The 23,306-nt window shown below is 40.5% G+C and overlaps 1 protein-coding gene across 1 annotated transcript in view; it reads right to left on the bottom strand.

Moving 5' to 3' along the window:
* Positions 1 to 22,679, bottom strand: part of LOC132086270 (guanine nucleotide-binding protein G(q) subunit alpha-like) — a 112,514-nt gene extending 89,835 nt beyond the window's left edge. The window contains exon 1 of the mRNA XM_059491812.1: positions 22,197 to 22,679. Coding sequence (XP_059347795.1) covers positions 22,197 to 22,332 — 136 coding nt within the window. The 5' untranslated portion in view covers positions 22,333 to 22,679. The remainder of the gene's footprint in view (positions 1 to 22,196) is intronic.
* Between the last annotated feature and the right edge of the window lie 627 nt (positions 22,680 to 23,306).

Here is a 23,306-nt window from a genome sequence, read left to right as displayed (position 1 = left end):
TTTAAGATCAAAAGCATCTGTTAAAATCTATTTTTCTGATGCTTCTGTTGAAGAATATTGGTATGAATTGACAGTATGAATTATCATTAGCTGAAACAAGAAGTCAAATCAAACAAAAAGGACTGATAATTTAGATGTTAACAAAGATACTGCCTAACCAAAGAATAAACACTTCTCTGATCAATTAGTTATGTTGCAATTTAAACCTACTGCAGGGTCCAACATCGAAAGCAAAGCAAAGGAGGAGTGAAATGTCATTAATGGTTCAGACAATTTAGAACAAAAAAGACCATAAAGAGGACAACTTAATCCAAGTTTTTGCACATAATGGACTAATTACTTCTGGCACTGAAACACAGAAAAAGAGAGTAAGTAGCTCATGTTCTTCATGAAAATCAGACTTAATCAGAAGATGTTTCTCAACATAAATCAATCTACTTCAAAGAATTAATATTTCATTATCACTCAGCAATTACAGGGAAAAGTGAAATGTGAGTTCCATCACTTTCATGCAAAGTAACAGCCAATTCCTAAGACCAGATTCATGTATATAAAATGCTATTGGGAGACGCTTTGCAAGCACAAATCTCTGTTCAGTTGAAGTGCCCTTAGCAGCTCTGAAAATTACAGAAGTATAGAATCATTTAGGTTGGAAAAGACCTTGAAGATCACCAAGTCCAACCATTAACCTAACACTGCCAGGTCCAGCACTAAACCACATTCCTAAGCACTGTCCAAGGATGCTGACTTGATCGCTTCCCTGAGCATCTTGTTCTAGTATTTGACAACTCTTCCCATGTATAAATTTTTACTGACACCCCATCTAAATCTCCTCCAGCACAACTTGAAGCCATTTCCTCTTGTCTATTACTTGCTACTTGGAAGATTCCCACCTTGCTACAACCACTTTTGGGTAGCTGCAGAAACCCCCTGAGCCTTCTTCTCTTCAGGCTAAACAACTAACCTGTAGACATAGTGAAGCTCCTACCTGAAACCACCTGCCGGAGTGTCCCATGTCCCTGTGGGTGGACATATGTGGAGAGATTTATTAATAATTGGTTAGCTGAGAAAGGCCACGCTGAAATAATGCCGCTGGTTAAGCTGAAGGAGAAAAGCCAGCAGTCAGCAAGCTAAAAGGAAAGGTCAGCAGTGACCTTGCTGCAACATGAGGAGAGGGAGTAGAGATATTCCTGAATATATCCTGAGAATATGTGAAAAGTATCAAAAGTAGAACCATAGGAATGCAGAAGTAGGCGTAGGTGCTGATATGTAACTGACCAGCTAACCTGATATGTAACCTTTCTCAGCTAACCAATTATTAATAAATCTCTCCACAGACATATACTAGTGTTTATTTCAAAAGTGCTCTTCTGAACCTAGCTTAAACTTCCTCAACTCCTTCAAGGACTGTGCTCTTTCCCACCGCTATCAAAGTATCCCCAGGTGAGAACATAGATTTCTTTAGAACGAAGCAAGCAAAAATTGAAGTTAAGGACCACAACGAATCATTCCAACTACAAACAGAGATTTAGTCCCTAGGATCAGATTAGACCTGGCTAAAGTAAAAAAAAAACAAACCCTTGGACATTGGGTTCTCCACACCTACTGTTTTATCCTAGAGATCCACTCTTCATTCACAGTATTTGCTAACTCAGGAATGGCCTTTCTCTGCACTCCCCCACCTATCACCACAGGGATAGTAATTATGAACCCTATGGAGGTGACAGAGTGACTGATTTGTTAGTAGGTGGGCAATATTTTGAAAATCTGCAGTGCTATGTGGCTATTCCCTCTTATTACAAATACTCTTGTGCAGGTACCATCCAATAAGACAGTAGTGTATAAACAAGAAAACCCCTATCTGGAACACCCTTGGTTTCTCTCCAGCACAACTTTGATCCACTTGCTGAAGCCACTCTGGTGACAGCAGCTTTATTTCATGGAACTTAACAATGATATGATGTGTCCAGTCAAAGCACATGCATTGATTTTAGCTAGGATGCTGTTCAGTTCAGCAGAAATCTGTCCATATAATATAAGCTTTTCTGGATCTTAAAATGTTATTTATCAGTCAGGATCCAAAAACCCATCAACAATGAAATGACTCCTCAATAGTACTGCTATACACAACAGAAGCAATAAGTACCTACTGCTGTTCTCATGCATTTCCTGCTTATTTATTCTTGCTTAATAAAACCAAAGACAATATAAAGAATCTATTAATAAGTACTTTAAAGATTGCAATTTTGTTAATTACTACCTTTCATGTTTCATTTTGGCACTGTACTTATGCTTCCAGAGTTCCTTACCTCCTAGGTTTTGCAGTATGGCAACAGCCCCAGGGGGCTCATCTGAGGAGTCCAGAGCAAGCCTCACATAGTGTGAGGACATTTTCTCTGCTTCAAAATACAACTACAGGAGAAAACAACCCTTCCTACTTCAAACAGCTTTCTGCTTAGCTTAGTCACAGACAGCTAGAAGACTACACAGAAGAACTTTAATTACCTTCTCTTGTTTGGCAAAATCAGTTCAAACTCCCAGTTTTAACCTCTCAAGAAAGATAACCTGCTGTCCAACTACACTACCATGTATCACGCATCCATGTCTTGAAAAGCAGGATGTATTGCCAGATGAAGGAAGGAAAGTGATCATGTTCTCACCCTTGATCAAAAGTTTGTCTCAGCTTCTGATCCTGCCAGTTCTAGCTAACTAGGCACATGCTTACTCATTCACCCAGTTCTCTCGGGGCTTCTAAATCAGGTCAAAGGATTGATAAGTACTTCAGTGCTTGCTAGCAGAGGTCACAGTTCTCTCCAGGAAACCTGCAATCCCTCTGCACAGATTCTTCACCTGGGCAGTATGGCATGATGAAGATGAACATAAACCATCAGGTGGTCTAAGCATGTCAAAAGTTGCAGTTTGAAAAACCAGTGACTAAAGAAGCTAGATGTACTGCAAATAAATTAATGAACTTCAATGCTCTTAAACAGATGTTTAGTAGAGTGACAGGATCTTTCATGTACACATTCAAAAATATTAATCAAAATTACTTCCAATTACCAGTATGACTACATGGGTTAGACTAAATGAAAGAGAACATTAAAATACATTTTACAGTAAGGTTTCTCAAAAAGTTAACTACTGGTGCCATCAAAAACATAAGTACCTGATTGTACACGATAGAAAGAATGAAAAGGAATTTCTATAAATAGTCACTTTTTATGGAATTGTAACAAGATGTTCCCAAGATATTAAAATATGAAGTTTAGTTCAGACATTAAGGCAGTATTGGCTAAGACATGAAAAACTTACTACTCCTAGGCAAACATTTCCAGTCCAATGTAAACTAAAATCCACCTCTCTGCTACCTCAGTCTCTTTTCTATCTCAGAGTATAAACTGGGTGACATGCTAGAGGGGGAAGCAGTATCACCTATGAAAGTAACAGCTACTGCCTTTCTACTTTCCCTACTTTAAAATTTAGTTTCAGTATGACACTTTCCTAAAAAGAAAACCTATTGTGTGAAGGTAAGATAATGATCCACGAAGCCCTGAATTAAAGCTTTATCATTTAAGAAAGAATCATGCATTATGATCAAACTGTAGTAATTATTTAAGTGAATCGCAGAAAACCAGCAAAATTGGCAACATGCTGTCATTCCCAGGTAATTTACAGCATCAGAAGCATTACAAAGTAAACTAAAAGAAAAAAAGAAAAAAACTCAACCAAACCCAACCCTAGATCAGTCTGAATCATAATTTTGTTTGAGAAATGATGATACAGATTCATTAATTGAACCCAGAATAAAGCTTGGTGTCATTTCCAGTATAATTCTGAAATGTAATTCATAACACCATAATTACAAAGAGATTACTGGGCAGAACAAGCAGCTCAAAACACTTAATTACAGAGATACCATTAATTTAAGAAAAAGAAGAAATACTCCTAGGTGACTTTCATGTCAAAACATATAATCAGAAAAAACCTTGCTTGCTGAGGGACTAAAAAATAATCTACCTTGCTTGCTAAAGGACTGCCTGAAATTGAGAAATAGATCACTGTGAAGGCAATAAACTTCACAATTTGCATTACAAGCTGTTCAGGAAGGTTTTCTGCCTCAAAAGAACTTCATCAGAAAATCATTTTTCCCCTCTCTGTGAAAGCAGATTTATTAAAAAGGCAAGTCCAAAGAAGAATGGCAGGAATGCTTATTTTTTATTTACAATTAATTTACAATTGCAAAACTGTGAATTTCATTTACAACTGCAAACTTGATATATTTCAAGGTAGCTCCATAACACAGAAGAGGGCTGGTTTGTTTTGTTTTCTGGGATTTGTTTGTTTTTTCTAAGGATGTGGGGTTTTTTTCCTTATTTTTTGTTTTGATTTTTTATTTTAAACATACCTTATTCTGAGGGCAAGTGGGTAAGACTAAAAGACAAATCTTTGTAGGAGGCAAAGGCTTTTGTACATTTAAAGCAGGCTGTTAAGGACAGGGGAAAAGATAATTCAGCATTCAAATGGCTTTTCCCTTCTTTCCATTTACTGGTTTTCACAAAGAGAAGAAAATAGTGTACTCCCAAACAGCTGACTCATTACTGGCATTACCTCAAGAGAGCCTGGAAAACAACTTGCCATCATTTGATTTTACAGGTTAAGATGCAAAGAAATCCAACAGGTTGAGAGCTCCAAAAACAACCAAAATCCAACATCAAAAAAACAAATTCCCAATACTACACAGTGTTATGACAAGAGGAAAATAAACCCAAGAGTTGATTTCCAAAAGGTAACATCAAAAGTAACATTTATAGAAAGTAACAGCAAAGATCCAAGCACAACTACACGCTCATTTGCTAAGGTCCAGCCCTCCTCACGAAAAACAGTGCTGAGTTTCTATAGGACCACTGAGCACCAGTCTTAAAAACAGAGACCTACGGATGGGGCCAAGGTTCCAACTCGAGTGCAACCTGACAAATGTCTCACATCTCCCTAATTGTACTGAATGAGATGTTTTACCATAACACCATGCCAATTCCTCCCTGCAGCACAGCCAAGGCAGACAGGTAAGGTGTGCTTCACAGCCTACTCATGCTTCACTGTCCCAGATACCACAGTCATCAGTGGACACCAAGACAGCAGATATGGAGATGGGACACGGGAGATACGATGTACCACATCACTCAACTGTAGGGTACAGGCTCATCTTCAAACACTAGCTAGGAGGAGCATTCTTAAAGAAAGAAAAAAGGACGGAGCAGGACTCACTTTGGAAGCAGGTGCCTCTCTGCTTAAAAGCCTCTATCCTGCCCCACCATTCCCAAAATTCCCCTATGGGAAGCCACCAGGCCCTCCAGCAGGCACACACACACTAAAAAGCAAAGTCCTGTCCGCTTAGACAGTAAAGCTCTGCCGAGAGCCAAGGCAGGTGCTGGTTGCTCTGCTATTCCAGTACCCAGCCTAAGCATGTCAGGGCTATAGACTGGCAGTACACGCACTTCTTCCTTACAATCTTGTCAACCTTGACTGAACAGGCTGATTATTTCAAAAAGTTATTTATATGTATTTTAGAATACACATATTTGGTGCACAGTACCTTTGTAGAGAATCACAAGTTTTATCCATTTCTTTCTCTCATGAATGTACACACCAAGAATTAACATTCACCTCTGCAAATAATCTTCTGACTTTGCAGCATAATACTACCAGTATTTTGTGGGTAGGAGAAGAGACTATTTTTCTTTCTGCTACTTTATCCAGAAGTAATTTTGTCTTCTACAAAAAGAATTTGCTGACAACAGACAGACCATCTTTTTGAGTATCACCAAAACAACAGTTTGTGATCGCATCCATGTGCCGCTTACCAGGATGTGCTGGCACTGATCTGGGCTTACATGCACAGTGAGTATCCTGCACCTAGTTTACAACATGGTCTCAGGATGTTGCCAAAGTGTGTTTTTACAACTTGGAGGGTTTCAATCCTGCTGTGTCTACTTAGTTTATAATAACATGTCAAACCCCTAAAACCATAACTACCCTATATAATGATGCATACTGATGTGACATTACCAGGAGCACTGAGACTGGATCAGGCTCAGAGGCTGCCCAGCCGACAATCAACAGCTTGAAGCTACAGCCTGTGTCAGTCCTGTAGCTATTCAGGGATCAGCTGAAAGACAGCCCTATATTAGCCCACAATTGAGGGTAATGAGCTATCTTGCTGTCTTCTCAGACTGACTTAAGCTGCACAGGTGGCTGTTCTGGGAAAAGCATGCTGGCATACTGCCACTGCAAGAATTCTGATCCACAAAACTAGTGGTTCAGAATTTCACTGATTCCCCCTCAGGTAACTGGTCACAGTGGTCCAGGACTACTTACCAAATTATACTTACAAGCACTGATAAGCAAGTGTAGCATAATGAAATATAAATCCCATAGGATTTCCCCCCCATTGTATGATTAAAGGTCAGGGTCACCTGGTGACTCAGCTGACCCAATGCTGCAGCACAGTTACTGTATTTCACAGAAACACAAACTAGTTGAGGTCAGAAAGGATCTCAAGCAGGGTCACAACACGCTGCCCAGGACCATGTTTTTTTTAATAGAAGGCATACGCTACAACCACCCTGGGCAACCGGTGACAACGCTCAGTCATCCTCACAGTGAAAAAGTATTTCCTGATGTTCAGAATCTCCTGTGTTTCAGCCTCTGTCCATTGCCTCTTGCCCTATCACTGGGCATCACTGAAAAGAGCCAGGCTCTGTCCTCTTTGCAAGTTCCCTTTGGGTACAAATTGGTAAGATCCCTCCCTGAGTCTTCTCCTCTCCTGGCTGCACAGTCCTAGCTCTCTCAGCATTTCCTTACAGTGAAGTATTCAAGTCTCTTCATTACCTTAGACACTCCTTGCTTGAACCCCTCCAGAAGTTCCACACCTATCTCTCTTGTACTGGTGAGCTTAACCTCAGACTCATTGCTCAACAAGCAAGAGGCAAAGAGGGCTAAGTGCTCTCTCTACTTGATAAGGAAACTTTTTCCCCAGAGTGTTTGGGCTGCATCTGCATCAGTACAGTGTCAAGGCCTGACCATGCTTCAGCTGTGTTAATGCACATCTGAAAATTATGTAAGACCTTTCAGAGCTCTATAGGTACACAAGAAAACACAGTCCCACAGGTAAGCAGTGGTCCTATATCCTATAGGCCTCAAGTTCTCATTTTTATATTTATATTTTTATATTCTCAAATTCTCAAGATTAGATCTATTTATGAAAGTCTGCCAATCTAGATGAGGGTAAGTGGAGCAAAGTACCTGGTAAGTATCCCAGACTATTCCAACTGTGGTTGAGTCCTGGAACACCCAGTTCTTTCTTGATATCAAGAAGTACTCACTTTCCCAGGATAAATCTGATTCCTCTGCAGAAGATGCAGGACTTCTTACAGCAGGCCTCTAAAGCCAGCATTCCTAAAGGTACAACATAAAGCTGTTTTCATATTTCACACAAGAGCTAAGCAGCTGCTACCAGCATTCACCAAGCATTGACCCTTACACAAAAGGGTCAGTGTACATCTTACAGACTGGTGTGCGGTCTGTACAGTCAGACAGTGCTCCCAAGATGAATGAGCCATGACCACTGTGCATGCAGTACACAAGAGAAGCCAGCAGGCACTGAGATGTAGGCACAGACCACTGGGATTCTTACATCATCACATTCTATTTGGATGCAAGCAAGACCCTGCTAATAGCTCAAAGGGATTGTTGAACATTACTTAATAGATGTAATGACAGCAATATGGAAGTATGCTGAAGTACGCTCCATCCGAGTAATTACTCTGAATCTTGTATATTATAAATACCTAAACACCTAACATTGACAACTCCTGACACCTAACAAGTTTAAACATTACTGTGCTATACTAGAATGAAACAGAAAAACCTGGAGGTAAACTACTGGACGGGAAAAGAATACACAACAGACTTCTGAGCAGGAGACTAGTCCTTGGATTTCTGTGGAAGACGGAAGTTGCAGAATTTGGGCAATTTCCATTGTAAGAAGAAGAAAAGCATTCTGAAAGGCAGGTTGGCCAGAGAGGTCAGAGTATCCTTGCACTGCTGAAAGTGAAGAGAAGGATGGGGAGCAGAGTGCAATTATTTAGCAGAAAAATTGAAGAAGGATTAAAATTAAATGAATAATCAAATAAAATTGAGAGGTTGAACTGTTTGTTCAAAAGGCAAAATATTCTAGATAGGCGACAAACCCACAGAATTGCTGATATATAGATGTTGATTTGAAGAAGGAGGATAACTAAAGAAAGAATTTACCAAGTTGAAGTCTTTACAGTGGCTGGATTTATTTTACACTTCAGAATTGTCTGGCAGCTAGAGATCTTCACATTTTTGGTTTAAATTCTAATAGAGTAAAATTGAAACAAAAGCTGATGGCATAGCAGATGACAGTCTCAGGTAAGGGCAAGCAAGTGGAGTTCCTCTCGTGCTTTCATGAAGATGGAGAAGTATGACCTCCTAAGGCCATGTAGCTGACACTAAAGGTCTCAAGCAAATTACCTTGGTATTTCTGCAAGTTTAAAAATTGTGATTCCTAAACCAGAAAAGCACCATACAGAAATACCTCTTAAGAAAAGGGGCATGTGTCAGAACCACAGTCAAAAGCAACTGCAGGAGCATATGATTATGACTGTACACCATCTGCTATGTGTAAATGAGCAAATTTCAAAACCAGTAGTAAAGGCACATTATAAGCACATTGTGTTCATAAGAGCTACTTTAGCAAAAACCTGACAGAATTGCAAGTGTAAGTTACTGGATTTAGATTTAAAACAGGAACAACTGGGAGTAATTTCAGAACATTTCATGAAGCAGCCTAGACAGCCACAATTATACAAAGAAAAAAGAAAAGCAATAAAACTAGCCTGGATAAGAGAGGAAGTAAAAGAAGAAAATTGAAATAGGTAAGCCAAAAACATGGGAAATCTCACCTCTTTTTAAGAGAAAAAGTCAAATGATGACCTCTGGGGCTCCACATAAAACCCCACTTTTTCTTAATGACAAGCCACACTGGTTCCTTATGAAACTGTTGCTGTAGAATACTTAATATTTATTAACACAGAAAAACACTCATGTAATTTTCTTTTTTTTTCTTTTAGGGAAGCACAGACCACATTTGCAATAATGAAAGAGTGCCCACTGAAGATGAACAACACAGAGGATTTATTCAAGTCAGAATGGCAGTCAGACAGTCCAAAGGTTTTAGAAGGACAGGCTAGGAAGGCATACTGACTTGAAACTCTCGAATTATCACCCAAAAAAGCCCAAAGGATGAAAAACAGGTGAGGGAAGAGGAGAGATTGCATACCAAGACTGATGGAGTTACAGTATTTGGATGGTTAGCCGTCAAAGTTAGTGGTTTTGAAGAACTAAGCATCTGCTAAGTAACTGATCATACAATAAACCAAGACTTCGTGCATTCAGTAACAGTTGCTTAAACAGTTAAGTAGTAAACTACACAGGCAAAATTCCTCAGCAGACAGCCATCTTCCAAACAGGATCCCAACAATATTAAAACTTAAAATAAACCTTAAAAATCTTCACCCATGAGATAAAATAAAAACATAGAATCATTACTGCCAGTACTTGTAGGTGATGCAAAAGCTGTGAACTGGTGAACAATGATGATGATATGATGCTGAAAACTGTATCAGAATAATCTGTAAAACAGAAAGAGGCAAATACTGTGTATCCAAATACTGTTAAAAATAAACTTGTTAAACAATTACTAAACCCACCCTAAAAAGCAATTATTTAGAAAAGCATTTAAATTACAGCAGTCATCTAAACATGAATAGTTTAATGTCATGGCTCAGTAGGCTGTTACACTCCTTGAACACACCTCAACAATGGTACTCCACCTAGCAGTACCTATATACTTGTAATAGAAAGTATATATAGGTGGCCATTGAATTTTAGTATGTATTGTATAGGTGGCCTTTGAGCCACAGTAAAATCTATGTATTGTATACATGGCCTATGAGTCTCAGTAAAATCTATGTATTGTATAAGTGGCCTTGCCCCAGTCCTAGTTGTTCTAAATGGGCTGCAGCTGTGATGTCCTTAATTGGGTGGCAGCCGTGGCTAATGAGGATAACTGGGATAAAAGGGGGTGGGCTGGCTGGTCAGGGAGAGCCTTGGAGGAGCCCTGATGGAGAAGCAGGAACAACACTGCTGTGAAGAGCTGCTTGTAAGAAAACCACCCAGAAGGTATGGGACTCTAGAAATATGATAACAACATATGGGACTCTAGAAATATGATAACAACAAGTATATACATATCACTGTTCAATTCTCATGATCTCTACTTTAGTACTGACCTTGAATTGGGAAGAACTCAAAAACCAGCTACAAAAACAGTTACAGGATGATAAAATCCACTCTACAGTTACAAAGTTAGAACTGAACTATGGAACCATCCAGACTGAACCCCAAGATACTGGAGTATTTTCTTTCTGGTGTCAAAGTGGATAATAAATTAAATGTTCATGGTTATGATGAACTTAAAAAAATGAGTAGTCCAGTTATTTTACTTCTTATGCTTTATCTAATGTCAGACAATAAAATCCACAATATATTAAAAAAGAGCATCACACAGGCCGCTGGTGTTTTGTGCAACCATGCATTTTGGTTCAAAAAAACACGTATCACCTTAAAGACACCCATACTCAAAAAAGAAAACCTCATCATGTATACCCACAAAAAGAAACCTTTCTAAACCCACAAAAAAGCCAGAGTTACTGAGTACAGTGACATATACAATTAGCGTCACTATACCCAAACAACCGTCTAGATTTGTAGGTTGAAATACTGTTTTAAATAAGACTGAACTCAGTTAACAAATAAACATTTCTCTGTCTTATAGCTCTGTTTTGACTACTTCTGCAGAGTTTTGATCCTCTGTACACCTAAAAAAACCTGCAAAGAAATGGCAAGGTGTAAGAAAATTCCATGTCACTAACCAGAAGTAGCTTGGTATCATATAAACAAGACAAAACAAACAGGTAAGAAGGTGATCACATGTTTCTGCAGCTACAGATTATTCCAGTAAATAGTGTCACAACTTGAAAATAACTAAAATATAAAGCAAAAGCATTACAAAGTAATTTCCTGACAGTTGCCCCCCTTTTAAGCTATTCTAACAAAAGACTATGTCCTAGCAGCCTGACAGATCATAGTCATATATAGTAATTTTGCATAATTACCAGTTAAAGAATTCCCACCATATTTTGTCATTTTAAACAACAAAAAGACAATCTCCTCCTGCTTTACTGCTTTTATATTATTTAATGAGAAAATTCCATAGATGAAAAATGCAATGTAAGTATTTAAATCTATCCTTCTCACTTCACTACATGAAACTGTAGACCAAAAAAGTCCATAAATCAAAACATTCTGACAAGGTATTTTCTGAGAACAACCAAATAAAAAACGCACTAATAAAACTAACATGGTTGTTAGCTTACAAAACAAAACAAATTTTAAAAAAGCACAAAAATGTGATTACCCAGAGAATGTGTCATAAATTTCTCTGAGAAAACAATTTAAAGGCATATATACTAGCTTCACTGTTCAGTATCGGGGGTTTACATTTGGTGTAGGAAATAGAGCCACAATTAATTAAATAGAGCCACATTATTAGCAAATTCTGCTCATGTTGTTTCTGTAGTTTTGGTTCAAAGGCCAAAATCTTCAGAGATTACCATGAGTCTAGTTCTTAACCCTAATTAAGCCTAATAATTAATAGCAGTGTATAATTATGTTGTGGAGCCAAACACAGAACAAAATCAAAGCAAATCCGAATTCACTATTATCTTGCCTTGCAGGTAACAAAAGAGGATGAATGCAATTAAGTAAATAAACCCCAAGAGAACAAAAACTGTTCTGGGCAGAGAATGTTTCTGGATTTCTATGAACACCAAAGGCATTAAAATCCTAGTTAAGGAATGTAAGACAAGCCATTTTACTAATGCTGACTGTGAGGGCGGTGGGGCACTGACACAGGTTGCCCAGAGAAGCTGCGAATGCTCCAACCCTGGCAGTGTTCAAGGCCAGGCTGTATGGGGCACTGAGAAACCTCGTCTAGTGCACAGGGGGCTGGAACTTTAAGATGGCAGGGGGCTGGAACTTTAAGATCCTTCCCACTCAAACTGTTCTGTGATTCTATGAAACATGCTGTTAGGCAATTTAATGAAATACGTAATTCCAGTGAATCTTTGTTCCATTTGCAGAAAATACCCAGTCTTACATTTAGATGAAAGCAAATTTACTCCTAAATTGTCTGTTCTGCTTTTCTATGAAATAAGCGGCTAAATCAGGAGAGTCACCTAAATGAAACCCATCTTTGCATCACTTAGAGTAAATGTTTATTATCCCCTTTAATTTATTTACCAATTCAATGCTGAGATAAACAAAGACCAAGAGGATACTGAATACAGTATGAAAAAAACCCCCTCATGTTATTTTCTCTCCATATTCTCTTCTACCAAGAAAAATAAGAGTATATTTAGGTGCATTTTGTGTTTTCAGAGGGGGAAAAACACATGTATGAAGCATTATTTCTTACAGCTATCAATTAGGAAGATGTACAACAGCTTTAACTTCAGGAAATCATTTATTACCACAGCAGTCCGATCATAGCATCGCAGAGCAGTTAGGGTTGGAAGGTACCTTCAAAAATCATCTATGCCACCCACCACACCAGGTTGCTCAAAGACCCCTCCAGCATGGCCTTGCGCACTTCCAAGGATAGGGCATCCACAGCTTCTCTGAGCAGCCTGTTCCAGCATCTCACCTGCCTCCTGTAAAGATTTCTTCTGTGAGTCCAATCTCAATCTACTCACTTTCAGCTCAAACCCATTTCTCCTTGTCCTCTTACTGATAGACCCACGTAAAAAGTCTTTCTACAGCTTTCTTATATACACATTCCTGGTATACTGAAAAGCTGCTCATCATGGTCTTTCTGGCATCTTCTTTTTTCCTGGCTGGAAAACCCACACCATCTCAGACACTCTTCACAGGAGAGGTGCTTCATCCCTCTGATCATTTTTGTGGCTCTTTTCTGAGGTTTTTTTACTCTAAAAGGTCCCTGTCCTTCTTGTGCTGAGGAGCACAGAGATTAACAGATTCCAGGTCCCAGCAGACAAGAATCACCTCCCTTAACCACCGGGGAAGACTTCTGATGTAGGCCTGGCTTTCCAGGTTCCAAGTGCAAGTTTTCATTCACCAGTACCCAAGTCTTCCTGCAGAGGGCTACTCTCAATCCATTCATCTCCCGTGCTCTACTGACATCAAGGGTTGTCCCAAGCCATGGACAACGCACCCAGGACCTTGGAATTGCCCCTGCTGAACCTTGTTGAGGTTCCAATGGGCCCACTCACCTCCTGTATCAACAGTACGTCTCAGACTGGTGTCACCTCAAAATCTGCTCAGGGTGCAACTTCCCACTGCTTATGTCATATGAAGGTATTAAACAGTATGATTCCTTGAGGGACACCACTCATCACTGCTTCCACTTGGATATTAAATCGTTGACCATACTCCTTGAATGCAGCCATAATGTAAACTCTTTATTCATCAAAGAGTCTGTCCATCCGATTTCCCTCACTTCAATTTAACAGTAAGAATGTTGGGAGGGGACACTATATCAAAGGCCTTACAGAAGGCTAGACAGATATGACATCTCTAACTCTTCCTTTGTCCACTCATGCAGTTACTCCATCATAGAAGGCCAAAAGATTAGTCAGGCAGTTAGTCCTTTGCACATCTTGTTGGCTGACTCTATAACGAACACCTCCACATCATCTTTACGTTTCAATAAATGTTTGAAGGCTACCTGTTCCATGATCTAAAGCCTAAATTATACCCTGAGTTTTGTCTTGAGTTTTAATGTTGCCAGAGACGTTCCCCTACTTGGCGGGACCAAAAAAAGTTTCTCAAATGTTTGTCATGGGGTTTTGTACAAAATCCTTTTTCGATGACATGCAACACCTGTAACTTCAGATCAAACCTCCATAAAAAAAATCTCTTAAAGGACTTAATGGATTGGAGGAATAGTAATGAGATAAACAGATTTTGATCTCTAATTCTCTCTTTTAATAATGGGCTAAGTCAGTCAGAAAGCTGCTTGGTGGCCTGCACTCTGGGATTAACTACTAATCCTACCACTGTTGAAGATGACCAGGTGCATACATCAGAACCACCCTCAAGAAAACAGGGAATCACAGGACAGGAGAGATTCGAGTAGCATGAAGATTGTTGCTATGTATGAAAGCACTTCTAAGCATCAGGTTCCATTAACACACAAACAAGAAATTAAAAGAAGGAAAACAGAATTTACCAGTTATTCAAATATAGGTGTAAGAATACGTCCTTTATTCTCTGGCCTTTCCTCCAGCATAACTACACAGTGTCTGTTTCCATGTTACTATTATTTTCTTTTTAAAATCAATCAAACTGAAATACAAGTGAGAAGTATTGTAAGAATCATTATTCTCCCTCCTAAAAGATTAACTGAGTTAAAACAAATTTTACAAAGGAGTAGTTTGGGTTTGTTTTTCATTTGCTTTTATTTGTCCTTTTTGCAAACTATCTTTGAAAGGTTTTAACCATCAACATAAATATTTCACTTAAACACCATCTAGATAGCACACTCCAAAAACACAAGCATCAGATCCTCCAAGTATCTGAACAGCTGTGTAAGATTCTATTCAAGATACGTGGACGATGCCTTTATTTTTCAGCACATTTAATTTTAATTGCTTTTGCTGCTCTGGTCTGTGAGACTAAGAGGCACTCACAGTGCTTTGCAAATGCATTATCAGAGCAAAATGAAAGTTCCATACTTGATCACCAATTTCCCAAGCCTGACCTGCTTCCAAAAACATAAAGAATGATGGCATCTTTTCCAACATCTATGTCTTTTGCATTTTTCTGGTGTTCTGAGTTACCAGCTGCTTCAGAAACCTTCAGTTTGACTTTCTGGATGATGCTGTTCACATAGAATTGTGGGCTGGAATACCTTTCAGGATTCTTTTTCAATATTCTCTAATTTAAGCAAGATAATGAACATTAACATTGAAGACTTGGAGTTTAAAACTCTCCTGTGATCAGTTCATAGAACAAGGAAATCAAAGAAATTTTCCTTAATTCACAGAAGTATTCTCATTCAGTATAAGGATTTTTGACAAAGATTATCATTAGAGCAATGAATTAGCCAAGGACCAAGAAGTTTATGCAAGTGTCTAGTGAGCATATAGCTCAGGGACAGTGAAAGACACACTACCAAAACTAGATAGCAATGTATATTCTGTGCCATAAGAATAAGTACTATTACAATTAAAATATTTTTTCCTACTGTATAATTTCAAAGTGCACCTAAAACACGTTTACTACATTACACCTTAGTTTATAAAAGTATGATCAAGAAGAGGATCCCTTTGGTTGATTTCATGGTTATATTGTAACTAAATGAGTCATTTCTATCTTGATTCTTATATACTCAAAGAATCTCTAACAGGTTGTCTTTCTTTCACATCCAGATACACTAAGTTCCTACAGAACAGAAATCTGTGCTCTTACCTTGAATTAACTTAAAGGCAGCTAACATTATCTGGGCAAACACTATTCGGATCCACATTTGGTGATACTTAAGATGTGAGCTGTACCTTTCGGTTAACTTCAAAAGACTTAAAGGTATAACTGCACTCAGCTCTTTAGAGAAGACAAAATTGGGGGTAGAAGGGAGAAATATATAACATATATCAAATTTTAACTGCCCTTTCCACACTTTCCTTTGGGAAAAACAAATCCTCCTTCAACAGACCTTTGACAGCTGGGACAGAGTACCAAAGTACTTCAATAAGGACCACAATGGCATTCTCCTAGATACAAAACAAAAGATACAGATATCAGTGGGAACAGGACCTATGGTAGAAATCTCATCCATGTACTCTAAGGCAAATAGACTCGGACTCTGACACTAGTCAAAACTAGCTAGTCTCATTCACTCCTATCAGATGCTTCTTCCACACACAGATCAATCTAAATTACAAATAGCAAAGCTCCCAGATGAAGCTGTCAATACACAGCTCAGCTGTGCTGAGGCAATAGTGATATAGCCTTTATCTTTTCAATTTACTGAATCACTAGTTGCTTCCACTTCCATCAACTTTTGAATGTTCTCTTGCCTATTCAAGCAACATGTATTGCACATCACCTGCTTTCCACAGGAAGATGAGCTGAATCAATATGGTGGGGCACATGTAAATCATGCAGTTCATTACAGTAGTCTGTCAGATGATTCCACCTTAACGTATTGACAAAGGAGGAGTCTTGCTGGTTAGGGTTTATTTTTGTTCCTGGAACAGCCACACTGCTTTTTCAAGTGCAGAATGAAATGGACAACAGTACCTTTCTGTTGGCAACTGCATCTCTATCAGGGTTCTGGGATAAAACTCTGTGCTACTGATAAACAGTAAGTACAGTGTACAAATTAGGCAGTTTAATTATTCCCTGCCATTTGTCCTTTGAAAACTTACAAAGAACAAAAATCTGTAGAAAATCACATTTCAGTTTAGCCTCAGTATCAGCACTACTTATTGAGGGAACAATGTGCTTACAGAAGACTTCAGATTTAAACTTCAGTTTAGCCTGAAAAAACATTTGTGCTGTTCCCGGAACTCTCCAGGAACAGGAGACTTTCAAAACTTTTAAATTCTAAAACATTGGTATCTCTTGGACTTCTCTTACCCAGTTTTAGCACATCTAACTTCTTTGCACAGAGTTGTTAATATTTAAAACCTGTAGCATGCTTCCTACTTTTTGGCCAACACCAAGTGTACGGCTTCCTAGTGTCTCCTACATGCTAATTCTTCCTTTGTTTTCTCCTGCTTTCCTGCTCTTTGTTCTTGCCAGGTGTGATAATTACAGTAAATAAAAGGTGAATACTGAAAAACTTCCATAATTTCATCAGTAACAGCTGTTCATACACAGCATTTGTGTACAAGAACAGATTTTCTTCAGTCTTCTACCATTCAGCTTAAGGAAGTTCATAGAAAAAGATATTGTGCTGACGGCATTCTATTCTGCAACAAAGCTAATCACCACTAATCGGACATCTATCTTACTTTATTTCACATCTCTCTGTGATTCGTTTTTCAGAGATTGCAAGGTAGTGCCTTCCTCTATGAAATTGCTGTTACTGTACAACAACAAAATTAATCTGAAGCAACTAAATGAGGAGAATTATTATTTCTTCACTTTGCAGCACACACTCAAATGCCCATTCTCCAATGATTTCTCTGCTCAGCATGTATTTTTTCATCCTACATTTATTCAACATTATTTGCCAGAGTAACATACAAATTAGGGGCCACTTGGCTCTATAAATAAATATAAATAAATATAAATAAAGCTAAATTAGTCTAAATTTTTAACTCTTCAGACCCTCCACTAGTTCCTATTAACTTTGGTCGGTGTAGATCACTTATTGAGTAGTAAAAACAAAAGAACAACAAACCCTCTTTAACGGCTGCACACAAGGTGTCCCTTTGTGGCACACCAAAAATAAATGTTCTTAAATATTTTCTAAATACATGTTCTTCACATTATCACACTGATATCCAAATGGTGATTTCTGTTTTCCTACTCCACAATAAAATGTTCTTATACATGGACATGGGTGTGTATATGAGAATACATCAAGGTGTTAAACATCTAGACTGAAATTGTATTTCCTTTGAAAAAGCTTCTGCTAAACAAGAGATATTTACCTATCTAGTTACAATATGTATGAAGAGGTAAGTTAATTATTTGTTCATTTTTCAGTAGTAAATATGTACTGTGTCAATTACCTAAAATTATTTGAAAGAGTTCAGTGTGAGCAGGGCAGACTAATAAAAATACAAGGTACAAGAAAAATAAGGAAGCTTGTTTCTCCAGCTGAAGAAGTTATAGGAACACGAGTGTGCCATTGTTGGCTTAACGATCCATTTCCTCTTAAACGTATCTACACAAAGTTTGCCTCTGTGAACAGGCCACATTCTGCATGTTCAACATCTAATTTGGCTGACACAGGTTTAAGAAATAATACATATAGTCACCTTATGTTCAAAAGCATCTTTAAGCATAAGATTGACTGCTGTTGATGCCAATTTAAATGGCTTATCGTCCATCTAGTTTCCGTGCTACAGCACAGAGAACAGGAGGACACTTGCATCAAGGCAAGTTTCTTAACTGACACATTTGCTATCTTCAATATAAGAAGTACCTAACTCCTATGAAAACAGGCTTTGCACATGACACAATACCAACCAATATGCTGCAAAAAGCAGCACTGTCACACACATCTCCAGTAGCTTATCTGGCCAGGGTTTACAGACACACAGGCACAGCTAGCACAACACCTACATTATTGTCTTAGATACTCAAGGCATTTCTCAGTGAGAAAATAGACTACAATATTAATGTATACAGTCTACAGGCAGACTACATCTAGGACTGATGGTTTACGGCTACAACCTGTCGTGCAGGCTCAAATGCTGCTTTCTGAGTCCCATTTACATGGATGGCAGGAAAAAAATTACATACAGAAGTATGACCAAAAAAATATATCCATAAGTATATAGCTCTTACTACTTTAATATAAATACATACATAAATGCTTAAAATAAAAGCATGCAGAACACATTGGCACAGGCAAATATAAAACATTAGAACACCTCTTCATTTTCTCCCCGAATTATAAAAACGATGTGTTTTTTACAGATAACAGCAAACAACAGATGGATATTCACAACTGCAAGCTCTGGAGAACAATCACAGTATTTTACAAAGTGTTCATCAATAATGACATCCAGAAGAGTTAAAATACAGATTAAAACCAAATTCAGTGGAAGACTGAATTTGTTCCAAAGTGTCTCAAAAAACTACAGGCAAGTTGTGCTAGCTGAAACTACTATGTAATATGCTTCCGTGCATATTTATGGATTCTGGCTTTCCACAATTACAATTGTAAAAAATACTTTGTCCTATTCTAATACATTAAAAAAAAATCAAATAATGATGTACAAAAAAGGTATGTAAAATTCGTATTTTAATGCTTAATCAAAGAGTGTTTATTTTTAAACTAAAACCTAAAATTAATCTTAGCACACAGTGAGTTTTACACAAATTACTTCTGACTTTGAGCTCTTTTATTTCATGAAAAGTAAAAAGATATCATGAGCACACATAAGCAGTGTGTGTGTGTTTGTGTCTGTGTGCGTGACACAGTAACAATTTGGAGAAAACTAAGTTTCCAAGAAGGCACTGTGTCTTTCACAATTTAAGGAGGGAAAAAAATCCTTTTCCTCTGAAGCAAAAAGATTAATTTTTTCTTTGTTTTCTACCTATGTGCATTTTTATGTGTGTACATCTAATTTTAAAGCAAGTGTAATAATAAAACAACTTAGCACAGACACACTTGTTTGTGCCTTTAGAGGTTGATAATACCTTTCACTTTGCACTTGCAACTAGTCTGAAGAACACGCATAGCCACTTAACAAGGTTCAGCTTAAACTGCACTAATATTCCCTCCAAAAGTCAAAGGTTATTCCTTAGTCCCATATTTAAAAACCTTAACACACTTATGTTTTTCAGACCCATTGAGAGAGTAGGACTGAGAAACTGGCACTTCCAGAAAAAAAAAAAAAAAAGGAAGAAAATTTTATGTAAGCATAAGTGAACATGTTTGAGTTAAGCTGTACTAGTGATTTTCTTGCTAATAACGAGGGGGAAAGAGATGAAATGGGACAGTAAACATCTATTAGTATTTAAAAAATCAGATAACTTTAAATATGTTCAGATGGTTTCCCTGCTACCAGCCTCACCATTTTTAATGAATATATTTTCATCTGAAAACTGTTTTATCTGTCTCATAACCAAGTGAATGACCTAAACAAACAACAAACTTAGTAACTGAGCATTTGCTTATGCCGAGAAGCAATGAAAGTGACTAAAAAAATACTGCTCTAAGATACTTAAGATAAACCTACTAATGAAAGAAGTTTCCCTAAATGTCTTTCAGAAATTGAAACTGGAGTCTACAAAATACCAAGACACCAAGAGTCCTTCACTACACACAGCATTTCACAAGACAAGATCATTAAGTGTTGATCCAAATGCACACATACTCCTTTCAGTCAAACATATGACAGAGGCTGACAAAACAAAAGACAAAAAATGCGTGCACAATTTCTGTACTGGTTTTATTACCCAGGTATATGGATGTGCTGTTAAGTACATGCACCCAGAAGTTCATCCCTCCAGATCTCTCTATATCATGCCTCTACTTTCACAAGCCTGCTGGAACTCTTAGCAGGCATTTATGATGAATGCCAAAGTCTTTTATACAGGAACTCCACAGAGTTTTCCCCAGTTCCTTCCATGGGGTGGCTTCTCCCCCATTCCTCTGCAAGTGACCACACATCACCTGGTCCAAAGTGATGCTGTAACTGGACTCCAGTCTACCACCAACTACGCCAATACTTCATGTTAGTGGTGGGAAGACCTTGCAAAGCAGCTCAAGTTCTGCGTTCCTAACTGCAGAAGTCAATCTCTGAATTTCTTCTCTAGGTAATATATGCAGTGGAATATATTCTAGGTAATACATTTAGTCTCATTCAATGGATTTCATACATTTCTCAAAATCTGGGAGAAGCCTCTAGCACTACTGTAAGAGAAATCCAGAACATACAGAAAAAACCTGGACCTGAGTAATAGGTCAAATGCATAAACTGCCTATCCTGAAGCAAGTGTCTATCATTAATCATACTTAGACATCCATAATATTAAGCAAGGGCAACCTATTTAATCTTCTTTGTGAATCTTGGAAATCACACCATGTGCTGCCATAAACCAAAATCAGGCCAAAATCCAACAGAACATTATTACTGTGAGTGCTGCATCCATGTCCACTACTTCTCTCCCAGATCAGTTAGAAATCCCAACCTTCTCTACATCCAGAAGATAACCTTCAGGAAACAGCATATTCATATGGAAGCACTAAAATGTATCAAAACTTTTCCTTCCAACTTGCCTTACCTCATTGAATAGGCAGTTTACTTCCCCAGTATCAACCACTACTTCCATATACGCGGCCCAAGAAAAACATCTTCCCCGTAAATATCCCACATCCATTTGGAACACACTCACTCATCCACACACCAGACAGCAGTGCTAGAACACATAAAGGCCTACGAGTCCAGGCAGGAACTATTACCAGAGAGCTACACGACATAGTGCATCACACTGGACACGGGCAGGCATACTTTAATTCAAAAGCCTTATTTTAAGATAAGCCAAATTTCTATTAGATAAATGCCACCTCCACACACTTGCAGGTCTAAAATAGCAACCTGTTTTAATTAAGGAGAAACGATGCAGCTGATTTTATTTCCACCATCCAGTGGGTGGATGCCAACGGTACTAAAGATCCTGTAATCATTCAGCACACTTCAGGTTACCCCTCAGCTTGCCATGTGCATCTGGGCCTTTGCGGCTCCCTTTTCTTTATAGAAACCGGTATGCAAGCTGAGCACAAGCCCCTTATCCAACTTTACCTCAAGAAATAAAAACCACAATAAAAAATTCAACCGGTAAGCTAACAACCTTCCCGAAGCCCGCGGAACAATGCAGATATCACACCCGCCACCATCGACCTGCACAGCGACTCCCCTTGTGAATCCCTTCCTTAATCCGCTTCGCTACCATCGCTCTCCCACACACATCAACATTTGCCCCTCATCCCGCAGCCCCCTCTCTCACCCGCCATCCGTTCCCTCTCCATTTTGGAAGGCCTCTTCCCGTTCCACACTGAACCCACTCGCCGACGATGCCCGCGGGCGGGCACACACGCCCCATTCCCCGCGGCGGGGGCTCGGCCTGCGGCTCCCCGCGGCGGGGGCGACGAGCGCCCAGAGGCACCGCAGGCATTGCCGCTGCCGCCCCGTCCCCGGGTACCTGCGCCCGGCACGGACCGCGCCGGCGGCGATGCCCGGGCTGGAGCCCGGCGGCACCTGGGGCGTGCGCGCCGGCGGCGGCCCGAGCCGAGCGGCCCGAGGCGAGCGGCCCGAGGCGGGAGGAGGAAGCCCCGCACTCACCCAGCAGCAGCAGCTTCAGCTCGCGGCGGGCGTCCCGCTTGTCCCGACGCAGCTGCCGCTCGATCTCGTCGTTGATCCGCCGGGCTTCCTTGGCTTCCTCGCTCAGGCAGCACGCCATGATGGACTCCAGAGTCATTCTTCCTAACTGGTTCAGACACAGCCCCCACCCCCCCTAAACCCGCACGCACACACGCACCCCGCCGCCGCTCCGGCCCCGGGGGGCACAGGCGCTCTCCGAGGGCCCAAGGGCCGCCGCACAGGGCAAGCACGCAGGCAGAGCAGCCTCGATATCACAGAGGGGCAAGAAGAAAGGCAGGGCCGCTGGCGGCGCGGATCGCCGCTCCCTGCCGCTGACACCCGCCGCTGCCAACTCCTCCTCTCCTCTAAATCATGCACCGAACAACATGGAAACATCCACCGCGGCAGCAGCAGCAGCGCTACCCAGCCGAGCCGCCCCTCGTCCCGCTGCTTCCCTTCCCTCACCGCCGCCCGCAGCCTACGCGGTCCCCGAGTGTCCCTGGCGGCCGCCGACACCCCCGACGCGACCACCCCACCCCCGTGGAAGCGCTAATGCCCACTAATCCCTCCCCCGCCCCGCACACGCACACATCTCCCTGCCGCTCTCCGCCCCCAGAGCGGGAGCCCAGCTCCTGCGGGGTGGGCGAGACCGCCGCTGCCCGGCAGGAAGAGCTTCCCCGCGGCCGCTCCTCCTTCCCGCCGCCTCGGCCGCTCGCCCTTCCAGGAAGAAGGCGGGGGTGGTGGTGAGGGAAAGCGGAGCTCGCTATCAGAGAGCTGCCGGTGTTCGGCTCCGTTCGGTTCGACCCTGCCCGCGTTGCCGACGGAGCAGCGAAAAGGGAAACGAGTGCACTAGTAGGGGTCGAGCTCGACCGGCTTTTAAATGGTTGGGCGCCGCGGGCGTGGTGCAGCAGGAATATGGCGGCCCGTCTCCCGCCGCCGCTCCCGCTCTCTCTCCGCCCCGCTGCGCGGTGGGGGCGAGCGGCCGGGGCAGCCGAGCCCCCGCCCGCGCTGTGCCGCCCCCCAGGGCCGCGCCGCCCGCCCTGCGGCGGCCGAAGAGGAGGGCAGGAGGTGCGGGAAGAGACTGAACGGATT

The sequence above is a fragment of the Ammospiza nelsoni genome, chromosome Z (assembly GCF_027579445.1).
Source record: "Ammospiza nelsoni isolate bAmmNel1 chromosome Z, bAmmNel1.pri, whole genome shotgun sequence".
Taxonomy (NCBI): Eukaryota; Metazoa; Chordata; class Aves; order Passeriformes; family Passerellidae; genus Ammospiza; species Ammospiza nelsoni.
Note: the sequence above shows the minus strand (reverse complement) of the source record. Positions and strands in the feature narration are given on the sequence as shown.